Below are 12684 nucleotides of genomic sequence, written 5' to 3'. Positions count from 1 at the left end.
AACATACATGCTTTTTGAATGAAAATCAGAATTGTTGTTGAAACTCTGGAGTGTTGAGAAAGAATGGCATTTTTTGTGCAGAACGTCCAAAGATTCAACAACGTAAAAAGTGTTATGATGAAAGGCTGCTTGGGGATATTTTTTTAGAAGAAGGTTGTTTTGAGATTAAAAGGTAACAATTGCTACATGCTTCATTCCAATTCCTACATAAGATTTTTTCTGTTTAGAAAGAAACGTCAAGCTTGGCTCTCAAGGGACAGCTCACAGCAAACCCAAACGGGCAGTTCAGCACACACCAGTGCCTGGAAAACCTGTCCTCCGGCAGGCTTGGTCCCCGGGGCTGCCTGATCTTGGGCTACACGAAGCCGTGAGCTCTAGTTAAAAGCCGGGGGCCCTCCAGAAGCCTCTCCCGTGGGACCCCCACCATCTCACAGCCATCTGTGCCTGTTTTCTTGAAAGTGGCAGAAACTTCGCTATCTCTGAAAGCTCTTGCTTTCTGTCACCTCTGGTTGAAATTAGCCAATGGTCCAGAAGCTGCTGGAAGAGGAGAGAGATACACTTCTCCCCACGGAGTTCATATTTCCTTAGGGAAAGGAGACTAAAAGCATGTACCAGAAGCAGATTTTCAAAAGATACATTCAGCTACTCGCTGTCGTAAGGAGTAAGATTGAGGAACTCTTGCTGTTTAATCCTATGACCTGTGTAACAAGTGAATATGATGGTTCCCTCTCGCCCTAAAATATTTATTCCTACATAAGAAAAAAAAACCTCTAAAACCAGAAAACTGCTGGTCGTGAAGGATCAGAACCACATTTATCACTTCACGTGTTTTATGATGAATCAGAGTTTGCCCACACCTGTGCTGGGAAAACTAAAGCAGGGAAAACTAAAGCCGGGATTCAAACGGAGCGCTGCACATGTCATTAAAGGAAGGAGCTGCTTCAGCTCTCCCACTCGCTGCTTTCCCCTCCGTATTGCACCGGCGAGGACGTGCCCACAGACGGGGCGTTGTGCTGGATCGATCCCTTGCTTCACCATTAATTGTTACACTATCGTTAATTACAGCCTTCTGTGGCTGTTTTGCTGTATTGTACGTGTACATACGTATATATTGCTTCAGCGGCTTACGCTTAGGGATAGCTAGAGACAAGGGCTCCTCCTGTCCCACTTGAGCATCACTTATGGCAAGGAAAGGGAGGAAACACCTCCGTGGGTCTCCAGTTCCGCCTGCCCGCACCTTCTCGCCCTTCACTCCTGTATCTTCCCAGCTCACTCTGCTCTGAGCGCTCCCAGCTGGGAAAAGTTGCACTATTTTACTTTTCCTGGAGTACACCTAAACTTCGGCCCCGTTCACGTTTCTCTGGGAAGGCGGCCAGGAGGCTCGCCAGCGAAATGCACTGGCTTGAACTTAGCAGGGGGGACTCCGGCCCTCCCCGCGTTGGCACAGGGGGCCGCAGGCGCCGCTGGCCGACAGCCTGCGCCCCCACAGAGGACCCCTTCCCATAGGGAGCGGCTGACGCGCCGAAACGCCAATGCACCTTGCTCTACGTCACCCCGCCAGGAACCCGCGTGACGTGTACCAAAGGCGTTCCCCGCCGCTGCTACGTCACAGCGCCGCTACATACCGGCTCCCACGTGGCGGCGGAAGTAGCGAAAGGGGGCGCGGCGCGCAGGCGGCGGCCAATGGCGGGCGGCTCCGCTCAGAGGCCCCGCCCAGGCGGCCGCCGGCGGGAGGGGGCCGGTAAAGCGGCGGCGCGGCGGGGCCGTGGTTGTGGCTGTGGCGGGGGCCAGGGCCGTGGCCGTGGCGGTGCGCGCCGGGCCGATGGAGGCGGGCGGCGGCGGCTTCTTCCTGTACTACGCGTACGGCAGCAACCTGTTGCGGGAGCGGCTGCTGCTGAGCAACCCCTCAGCGGCGCTCTGCGCCCTGGCGCGCCTGCAGGTGCGTGCGGCGGGCGGCGGCGTGGCGCTGCCGCGGGCGGGGACCGGGGGCCCGTGGGAGTCCTGCTGGAGCCGCGGGCGGGGACCCGGACCGGGGGCCCGTGGGAGTCCTGCTGCAGGCCGGCGGGACCCGGTCCTGCTGGAGCCGCGCCGGGCCCCGGCCCCGCTGCCCGGCGCTGCAGGCGGGCCGGCCCCTGCCTCCCGCGGTTCAGGCGGGGGGTGCCATCAGCCGTAACGCCGTGCCGCCGGGGCTGGGGGCCGCCGGGGCCTGCTGTCCGGGCCGCCCTCGGCCAAAGGCAGCGCTTGCGGGAGTCCCAGCTGGGTGGGTGTTGTCTTCCCGGGCCCGTAAGGCTGCCAGGCAAGACCCCGGGCGTGAGGAGTTACGAAGCTGAAGGCGTAAGCAGCAGGTGCTCGGTTGGGTTTATGGGACCAGTTTCTGGCAGTTTTAAAAGGATGATGCTTCGTTAAAAAAAAAAAACAACCAAATTTCGTCCTACCCCTCTGCCACGCTGGTTGCAAGCGAGGAGCCCTGCCCGTGCTGCGCATCAGGTGGGGTGCAGGCTTTCACCCCCGCCTGCACGACTGCCGCGGACACCTCCGGCAGGTCTGCCCTGCCTGGCCTCATTCAGTGTTGGTGTATCGGCTTGGCTTTAACGGCGACTTGGAAATAGGAGCTGACGGTCATTAAGCTGTTGATGTACAGGTCTGTACAGCTGGAAGGGTCCTCGGAGGAGCAGAGCGTTGCCTGATAGCACTTAAGGGTGCCTTGAAGGCTCTCTTGGGGTAACTGGCAGGAGATGATCTACGTTAGCGTGTATGAAGAAGTTCCAAAAACTTGTAATTAATAAACTCCCTGTAGTCAGATACTTGGTGTCTCTTGGGGCTATCAGCCTGCCAGCTGAGGCCTGCTCCTGTAAAGCATGTGGCGCTTACAGATACCACTGAGGAGCTGAACGTGCCGAGAGCCCAGCACCCTGCCGGATCAGACCTTGGCGGTGAGGAGGAGAGCAGCAGTATTGCACGCTTACTTTTGAATAAAAGCAAGCCCTACCCTTCGGCTCTCCTTCTGGGTTTCAGGCAGATTCCCAGGCTGCGCAGTCGGTGTCTTTCCACGCTGCGGGTTAGCTGCCGGAGAGCTGGCGGTCAGGCGCTAGCCTTCCCGGCCGGCCTTCCAGCCGCTGCTGTGCTCCCTGCTAACACCGGGTGGCTTCGCTCCCTTGCTTCAAGCTGGAAAATCGCTGACGCTTGGGAGCGAGGAAGCCCTCGAAGCCTGGAGCTGATTTCTGTTAATTGCTCTATGGTAGTACCACGTTGGCCTAAAAAAAGGAAAAACAGCCTGTGAACAGAGTACTTTGGATGCTAAACTAGAATATTAAATTCACTTCCCTCTGTTTTTATTTTTGAAAGTTTTGTTAATCTTCAATCAAAAGCTGTAAGAAATGGGATGTGTAACAAGCACGGAAAAGGTGTGACACTGGTGCTTAAAAGAAGGGCCAAAGACCAAGCTCTTGACCCAAGAAAATACCTAGCGTGTTTGTTCCCTCTTGCCTGCAGCGCCTGCTGCAGTTGCCCGCATGGCGTAACGTGGGGTTTCCCGCTTCCAGAACTGGGGCTGACCACGCGATTTCTGTACGGTCTCTGTTGCCCGTCTCGGGTGGTATCTGACTGGTTTATATACCTCCATGCAGGTGTTCAGTACAGGTCAGGTCCAAGAAAATATAACCGGAGTAATAAAATAGAAATTGGTGCCTTTTTTTTTTGTTGTTTTTATTAACTAGACTGCTGTGAGCGTGCATGGCTCTACGGGAGCATTTCCTTGGGACTGCCCTGCAAGCACTTGTCCACATCTATAACTTCATTCTGCGACTCGACTGGACTATTTACTTGTGTGCAAATTACTCGGGCTTAACTGTCTGCAGGGTCTAGTCCAGAGTCCTCCTTGCACAGTAATCCTGCGACGCGAATATTGCAAAGCTGTTTTGCAGCAGCTTGTCGAATGGTTGATGACTACTCTGTCTAATTAAACTTTTTTCTAGTGAAATTAGTTTAATGGGGCACAGTTTATGGGGAAAGAAGATGACTGTATTGATGGAGTAAACAGTATGGCTTTGCAAGGCTGCAGATTATCATTTACCCCCAAAAAACCCCCTTAGTGTTCTGATCAGTGCTGTTCTTCTGTGTGTAAGCCTCCAGCTACTCAACTTTTGCAACCTTTTCCCCGTATCTGTTAGGACATATTACAAGAAGGTAATGTGTCTCAGAAAGTGAATATTAATATGTACATGCATATATTTCAAATCAAAGCTATCTTATAGCTTAAAGAAGGTGATCATGAAAAATAAGCAAAGCTGTGGGGTTATATAGGTTTGGGGTTTTTTTGTTGTTGTTTTTAATCCTTTTTTGCCTTTGCTAGATTTTTGTTGTCGTGGTTAAGCAGGTAGTCTTCCTTGAAGGTGGTTTTGTTTTGTTGTTTTTCTTCTCTACTGCTAGGGAAGGATCCACAAATTGACTGACCAGTAGGAGAGAAAACTGAGTGTATGGAGTCAGATGGGAAATTACACTAGAAAAACGCAAGAACCTGTTATTCTCTTTTGCCTATGTCGTAATATTTGATACTACTTGTAAGAAGTTCTAAAAGAATGTTTCAACTTGCAAAAACCTGAATAAGCTCACTCAAGGAGGCATACGCCTTGGCTTAAAAATACCCAAGAATGTTCCAGTTGAGTGATGAGATGGCACAAAACACTGGAAAATACACAGGATGGTATTTTATAATTAGGCAGTTGTATGAGTGCATGAGGACAGGACCCAAAGCTCACCATCTTGTAGGCTTTTTTACCCTTACTATTTTCCTGGACCCTGCATGGTAGCATTTAAGTCTTGTAACAGCACCAAAAGCTGCAAAGGAATGGGCACCAGGTAGGCGTGTCTTTTGAGGAATGGCGGTAGTCAGTTCCCGCCGCCGTGGTACACCTCAGCCCAGGGCCCTTCGGATTGTCTAACGGGAAGCACATCAGCACTCCTGTCCCTGCCAACTTGGACAAAAGTCAAGCTGACATTTCTTCAGCACTACTGTGTTTACTGCAGAATTGGGTATATGTGCCACTCTTGAAAAAGGGCTACCTCCACTTTCTTCTTGCCGCTAGAAGTTGTTAGCTAATGTTTAGGCCAGGCTACTAAGAGGTTTGGATGTTGATCCAGGTCTCCGCAGACCCGAGACTTTTATCAGTAGTCCTCTCTGCCAGACCTCTCTTCCCATTGTCCCAAGGCTGCTGTTTCTCACGGGGAGGTGGAAAAGGCTGACTTCAGCCCCTCGTGAGGTGGGAGCTGGATCAGATCCCGCCTGTCTTCCTCCTTCTGTGGCTCCAACTGACTACTTGTAGACTCTCCTTTAGCTGCCCCTTTCATGTCGAGAATAGCCAACAGCCGTTACCTTAAGTGGAAACTGATTCTCTGCATTGGTTTCGTTTGCAGGATTTTAAGCTCGAGTTTGGCCACCATCAAGGCAGGACAAGTTCCGTCTGGCATGGAGGTACAGCTACCATTGTTCAGAGCCCCGGAGACGAAGTATGGGGAATAGTGTGGAAAATGAACGCTAGCAATTTAAGTTCACTGGATAAGTAGGTGACTTAACTTTTGCTGTCTTCTACTATTTTAAAGAGCAATTGAATAGTAGTAGTTAATTTTTGGTAGAGAGCTGTGTGGAAGCTTTGGTGTTGGAATCAAGAAGATGCTTTGAATATGTGAATTTCACTTCACAGTACACGTATTGACTTCTAACACATTTGTGATTAAAATGGCTTTGTTTTCAAGCTAAAGCTACTTAGTGGTATTTTAATAAGGTGTGGACCTTGATTTGAAGCTGATATATTGGTCAGGCTCCTTTTTTTTTTTTTTTTTTTTTTTTTTTTAATCGCTGTCCTCACAATGTCCTGTCCCTTAAATTAGTCTAAACTCTGTATTTGTCCTGTGACACTTTTCCCGTTGCTTCAGGGAGAGTTTCCTTTGAGACCGACATCAATTTCTGTCTCTATACATCTGTAGACTCCAATTGTAGTGGAAAATGAAGAGATGAGGATGAGACTTTGCAGAAGACGAGATCTTTAATACAGGCAAAGGGACCTTTTGAGGAGGTTATTTTGTATGTCGTCTTTTCTAAGGATTCAGACTTTTGTGAACCTGAGCTGGGGTGGTTTTGTTTTTTCCTTTGAATGGGAGAGGCTGCCTGCACCATTACAATGCATGGAGGAGAATGTTCCACCTCTGCCTGACAACTAAGACAAGTTTAAGGCAACTTGAGCAAGTTGTTCCCAGGCTGAAGTCTGGAGGACCACCTGGGTAAACAAATCAAGGAGCAGCATAACTTCTTGCAGGGTCTAAGGCATGACTTAAACTTAAGCTCCAAAACTTCGGCTGGTGAAATGTGCTTATTGCAGCTTTTGGGATGCGCCTGCATGGCATGGTGCTTCTGGTACACAAGGATTGTTTGTTCAGAGCAGTTCATCACTGTCAATTAATTCCAGCAGAAATCTGGGCTAGTGAGGCTAAGGAAGCAGGGCATATTAAACCCATTGAAAGCGTTACACTAATACAGTTGTTCTGCCTCTGGTACTGTTGCAATTTTGGTTATGGTTGCACTGTGCTGTGTAGACGTGTCCTCATAGCCTTGGCCATGAAACTTGGAAGTTCCAACATGCTTTTCATTGCCTACAGTGAACCTGAAATACAACCGAAACTGTTGCCCAAGTTCTGTTAGCATATCCTGGGAATAGGCACTCTCAGCACTCTCAAGTCCTGGTTGGGAGTGTTAGTCCCAAGCAGGAGGGCATCCACCTGGTATGCTTCTGGTTGGGGAGAGCTTCATGTGTCCCTGCTTTATTATCTCCTCAGGTCCCCCTCTGTTGCTTACGCTGGCACTTATCTCCTGGGCACCTGTCTGCTGGCCTTTACTGAAATCTCCTGATTTACCATGCTTTCCTAAAGCGTAAACTTCAGAAGTATAAAGATGCTGTCTGGTAGCATCTGCTTTGACAGTAACACTGTGTTCCCCCTACGGGGAGAGCATTTTGTATTTTAACTTCTAAAGTGTTGTTTACATACTATAGCATTGCAGATCCCTGGCATTTGTTGGACGGGAGATAAACCTTAATGCTGGCTAAGATGCTAGAGACTTGAGCGCTATACTGTCACCAAAAACTGCAGGATGGACAGTAGCATTAAAGATTGCTTTTTCCCAGCTGCCCCGTTGATGCCATGAAGGTGGACTGGAAATGGAAGGAAACAGGATGGTGTTCTTGGCTTTTGTAACGATAGTCAATAGTGTTCTTCTAAGGATTGCTCCTAACCAACTCAAAAGAGCTTGCATGTGTTCCTGTTGAAGATCTTGGGATTCTTTGGCTGTGCGCAAGCAGATATATTTGTAAGCTCTCAACCAAGTTATTTCCTGGAATTTCCATGTATCAAGACAAATAAATTTCATTATTTGTCGTCCCCCCTTCCTCCGCCAATCTGGATAAAGAAGTCTGTGCTTTGTTATCCAGAAGCAGAGGAGGGAATGTGTAATTGATGCTGCATGTCGATAGTTGAAATACTAGTAAAACAACATAATATAGAGAAAACAAATGCGGGAGGGGAATCTTTTGCTTAGATGGCTGAACTTTTTGGCTTCAAATGCATTTTGGTGCTGTTTTCATGGTCAGATTTTTTTTGGCCTCTGTACTTCACAAATCTATAAGTTACAGAATAAATCGTGACTTTTCCTCATATATCCTAGCAATGGACATTACTTAACTATAATATTTTTCTTGCTCTCACACACCTATGTGACTTATTTTGCAGTCTGTTGGCCTTGAATCCGCAGTTAGCTTCCAGTCTCTACTCCCACTTAACCTAGTTACTCATGTGACGTGGCCCGTGTTACATATGTTAAATAACTTGAAATGGTAGTAAGTCTTTGAAAGAAAGATAAGTAGTCAAAACTACATTTTGATGAGCAGCATTAAAACCCATGTTATCACTCATATCTAAAGCACATCGAAAGTTAATTGTGCTATGAAGTCTGTCTTGTATTACTTAAGCTTCTTGTTTACTTCTTACTATGTCCTCAGACTTTTATTGGTGACTAAATGCTAATGGTTAAAGGGAACAAGTAGCCTTGTTTTTGAGTTTGGTTTTGTTTTCCTAAGACAGCATGATCTTGCTAATAAAAAAATAACAAAATGGGTTTTGCTCTGATCTACCTCATTGCGTTGCTGTACGCATCTCGTACAAATTAAAGGGTGTCTTGGATTATTCATGGGAATGTGCATTGCAAGAGTTGTGCAAGTTTCCCCTTATTCAAATGTAACACAATGGGCAAGGTAAAACTTTGCAATTGTTTCATTATCTGAGTGGAAGGTACTGAATGATATGTGCCTGGCTCATTAATTCTGATAATCTTGGTTGTGTTTCTCTTGTAGATTATCAGACTTGCACAGTAATTAATTCACAAGGAGTATTCTCTCTCTAACTTTGCAAGTTAACCACTAGTCATCTTTCTTGCAGAGCTGTAAGTGAATGCTGCTGCTTCTTTAGAAGCTTATTGTTGGATACGAAACAAGTTTGCACAATAAGTACTGGAATATGTTTTGCTTTATTTGTTTTGTCTTAAGTCTGTTAACAGTGCAGACCAGTGTCCTGCCTTGAATTCTGTTACAATAAATGCATATGTTTAATTGCACAATTTGTTTGAAAGATGCATCAGTTATTCGGCATGAAAGGAATATATGTCCTTTACAGGCAAGAGGGAGTTGAAGATGGCATTTATGTCCCAATAGAAGTTAATGTCCACACTCAAGCAGGAAAGGTACTGACCTGTCGAAGCTACCAGATGAAGGACTATGTCTGTGGTCCCCCTTCTCCTCAGTATAAAAAGGTATGTGTTGCATCACTGTAATTTTGGAAAGAATGAACAGAAATAGAAATGCAGTACTTCTATTTAATAACTACTTTATTTACAGTGCATGGAAGGCATGAATAACTCTAATGTAAAGGTATAACTTAATCTTTGTGCAATGTAATAGTGTAATGATGCTCGCAGAAGATTGCTAGCTCTTAAAGGCCTACTAAATCAGTTTTATTTTTTGGCTTAGTTATGCCTTACATGAAGCCTCTGTTTAACTTGTGAATTAGTTATGACTGACACAAGGATTTCTGAAGGGTGTTGTTTACATATATGCAGCAACTCTCCGTTTGAAAAACGAACGTGCTCTACTAAAAGGACAGAGGGAAGCTTCTGTGGGGAGAGTACAGCGCCTGGCTTGTAGTCTCAAGGACATGGATTATCCCTATTGTCTTATGAAGTATCTTACTATCATTTAATACAGGAGTCCACCTGCCTCCTTTTACCAGATGCATCATCAGTATATCACAGGACTTCCAGCAACATTGCAGAGCACTGCAGGGTTCCCACTTGATGGCTGGTGAGGCAGAGGTGTTTCAACACTGTTCTGCAACACGCTGACTCTATAGAGACATATGATCCAGTCACACAGCAGGCCTGACCTGCTTAGCTTGTGAGATCTGATGTGGGCCTAGCCTCGGGTGGCATGACTGCATGTCTGGAATTGTGCAGCTATTAGCAATTGCAGATAGACGTAACTGTAACATGTTGACTTTTTCTACTGAAAGCAAAGAAACAGGGCTTGAGCTTGTTAAATCCCAAGTGTGCCGCCTTCTCTTAACTGAGGAACTCGCTTCTGTGAATCAGCTTCCAGGGGCATAGCTAAGGCCAGCTATGGCAGGACTTCTGAAGAGAAAGCTTGCTTAGAAAGCAGGCTCTGCTGCTTCACAAACCTCCTCCCTGCCAACCCGCTTTCTGTCAAGACAGATCTTTAGGGCTTTTCAGGGAGTTAATACGTAGTCTGCTGCTGTGTGTCAGCTCTCACTAGTACGCTGCAAGAGCAGACCTCCAATACTGGCAACTTTATCTAGCTAAACATTCCCTCCTGCTGTTGTCAGGGTCAGTTGTTGGTTCTCTTCTCCTCCCCCTGCTCCCAGCTTTTATTTGTTTAAGTTAACCAGGCAGGAAGGCTAAAAATTTAGTACAGGTGACTGCATCGGCACAGAGTGATCTACGTCCATCTACTGTTGCGTACTTTTTGTGGCAAAGTTCCTCCTTTCTAGACACCTCATCCTTGAATTTCCTGGCTGTTGAATGCATGAAAGAATATTTACAATAGTGTCAGCTTTGAAAATCTGTGTATTTATCTATTCATTCCTATATGGGAGCTTGCTGGTGTCTCTTTCGAGCCTTGGCTCCTACAGCCCGCTCTTTTCCTCTCACTGTCACTTCTTTTCTCTTGCACCAATACTTCAGTTTATTTTGGATGTAGAAGGAAAGCTGCAGTAACAAACTCTAAGGAATTTGTGCTTTTTCACTAAGCTAAGTATCTGTTTCTGTTACTCCTATAACCTGTCTAGGTACTCACTGTTGTGCTTTGGATTCGAACAGCTTAGTTTTAAAAATAACTTCAATAATATACACTGCTTCTCACTCAGATGTGATACTAAGGCTGGCTAAAGGCATAAAAAGTAGTTCTCATCTTCGCTGGAAGAAAGAATGGAATAACTGAGTAACAGCTTAATTGTACAGTCTTGTGTGCATTAGTAACATTTCAGAATCTTAGGGGTATGCCTTAATAGTTACAAGCCTTTTCTAAGTAATTTTGTTGACACTATTAAGGTCTTCAGTGGTCTTCCAGAAGCCTTTGGCTATCTTTAGGTACAAATAGCATTATTTGGGATTAATTCTCTTGTTACCTTAAGTGGTTCTTCCCCTCCGAGTAAATGTTTGGAGGGGGTCTGTCCTTCCTAACACTATTACTGAAGGATTTTTTTTTTCCCCCATTTGATTATAGGTTATCTGCATGGGTGCGAAACAGAATGGCTTGCCAACTGAATATCAGAAGAAATTAGAAGCTATTGAAACTAATAACTATGCAGGGCCGCTGCCAATCATGGAAGAGATTGAAGCTGCTATTGAAGCAAAGAAAAGTTCTGCGTAGAATACTTCTGCACTTCCTTGGCCATTCACCTTGATTTAGATACCTCTCCTCACTGTGCTGATCAGCAGTTTCTTTATTTATCAAGAGAAGATGAGTTTGCTGTGCATCTACAGTAAGCCATTAGACATAATTTGCAGTCTGAAGACACACAGAGATTGGTAACTTCTTCGCTTTGTATATATAGCTTGAGTACATGCTGAAGTTTTTGCAGATTTGGAAATTACCTTTTTGTAGTTGTCATGCAGTGCTGCACGCAAGTTTGTGCATCATGTCCTGTTTACAGACCTTTTTAAAAGAAGGCGGCCATCTTGCCGGGTATTGGCATCTGTTGCCTTCTGAGGAATAAGGGCTGCAGGCTCAGGCCCTTTGTTTTTAAATGTTGTATACACAATTATCAAGAATTTCAAAGATTTGTTAGAGTGGAAAGTAGACTCAAAACTCTAAACCAAGACTAAACTTTTTTTTCTCTGCTGCTTCTCTTAATGGTTTAAAGCCCAACCTATCCTTCAGATGTACCTTCAGTATGGAGCTCCTGTTTCTGTTTATATAGTTAGTAAAGAAAGCAGAGTAATTTTTGGTAACTGTCTCTGTTTTTAAGTGTTAGTCCAAAAGGCAACCAAGGCCTGAAGACAACATTCAGCAAAGGGTCTCATTCAAAGCATAATGGCCACCTCCTTTCTATGTCTAGTAATCATTATAGGTGAACTGGTTAGGTATAACCAACAGATTTTGAAGAATTTGGTTCTTTTAGGTAATTCCAAGGTTTTTTAAATTACCTTTTTGACTGGCGTGTTGTAGGCCTTGGTCTCATGTCCAGTGAAATCAGGAAGTCTCCTGTGAGTCCTAGTGCTTTTGTTTGTCTATTAAACCCCAGATGAACAGACTTCACCTCTCTTTCCCCCTCTGCCCCCTGCCCCCAGCTTTGACAATCATCTCCTGCAAAACTGGAAGCTCTTGTAAGGTTTAGAGTACTTAACTTATCTTTATGGTACTCAGCAGCCCCTGTAGGTAGTCTATGGGGGACAAGGAAAATTTGACAACCTGGAAGATGTCAAACAACCAAACTTTGGCTTATCTTCTGTATGGTGTATTTTTTTTTTCTCTTGATGTACAGAGGGGTGTAAGGTCTAATCAGTGTCACTGTGCGAATGCTTAGATAGACAAATGACAAAGTAACAGACTTACCATGTCTTCTCTGCATAAAATTTTTCTGTAAACTTCTGCCAGGGGTGTCTAGGTGCTGTCCTGATGCCACACGCCCATTTCAAGAGTTGGGCACTGTGGCTGCAGTAAAACATGGTACTTTCTGTATTAGCACTGTCTGGTCTGAAACTGGGTAAATAAAATTGCAGTTACCAAACCTCTCCCGTGTCTGTTCAACGCATGCTTCAAGAATATTGGTGTGGCTTATGTAAGTGAAAGCTGGCAATATGGAAATGTAACTGAAACGTCCATTGGCTATTTGCATTTTGAATGGATGCAGTTTTGGTACGGAGGGCAAAACTGTGCACGAACACGCTCCTCAACATCACTTCTTTTGCTTTACCCTTACCAGGCTCCTTTTGGCCTTTTGAACTTTTCCATTTTCTTCTTGCAACAGTAAAATACCTATGTAAAATAATACCCTGACAGCCTCCTTGGAGGGAGCTGACAGGAGGTACTTGATGCCTCCCGCTGAGGAAAATGGTGGGAGCTCCTGAAG

General features: G+C 45.8%; 1 protein-coding gene across 1 annotated transcript; it reads left to right on the top strand.

Annotated features, from left to right (window-relative positions):
* Positions 1-1701: 1701 nt before the first annotated feature.
* GGCT (gamma-glutamylcyclotransferase) lies at positions 1702-12360 on the top strand. Its single transcript, XM_087770302.1, has 4 exons — positions 1702-1939; positions 5413-5558; positions 8716-8851; positions 10836-12360. Exons 1-4 carry the CDS (start codon positions 1823-1825, stop codon positions 10980-10982), a joined length of 546 nt encoding a protein of 181 aa, XP_087626428.1. The 5' UTR covers positions 1702-1822; the 3' UTR covers positions 10983-12360.
* The last annotated feature ends 324 nt before the right edge of the window (positions 12361-12684 follow it).

This window comes from Nipponia nippon, unplaced genomic scaffold (genome assembly GCF_047370975.1).
Source record: "Nipponia nippon isolate SJK-2023a ecotype South Korea unplaced genomic scaffold, ASM4737097v1 scaffold_1, whole genome shotgun sequence".
In the NCBI taxonomy this organism is placed as follows: Eukaryota; Metazoa; Chordata; class Aves; order Pelecaniformes; family Threskiornithidae; genus Nipponia; species Nipponia nippon.
Note: the sequence above shows the minus strand (reverse complement) of the source record. Positions and strands in the feature narration are given on the sequence as shown.

Bases quoted from the DNA above. Each gene is read 5' to 3' on its own strand.
- GGCT (XM_087770302.1), top strand. From the start codon at position 1,823: ATGGAGGCGGGCGGCGGCGGCTTCTTCCTGTACTACGCGTACGGCAGC. The intron at 5,559-8,715 runs GTAGGTGACTTA...TGTCCTTTACAG, and splicing joins AATTTAAGTTCACTGGATAA to GCAAGAGGGAGTTGAAGATG. The intron at 8,852-10,835 runs GTATGTGTTGCA...ATTTGATTATAG, and splicing joins CTTCTCCTCAGTATAAAAAG to GTTATCTGCATGGGTGCGAA.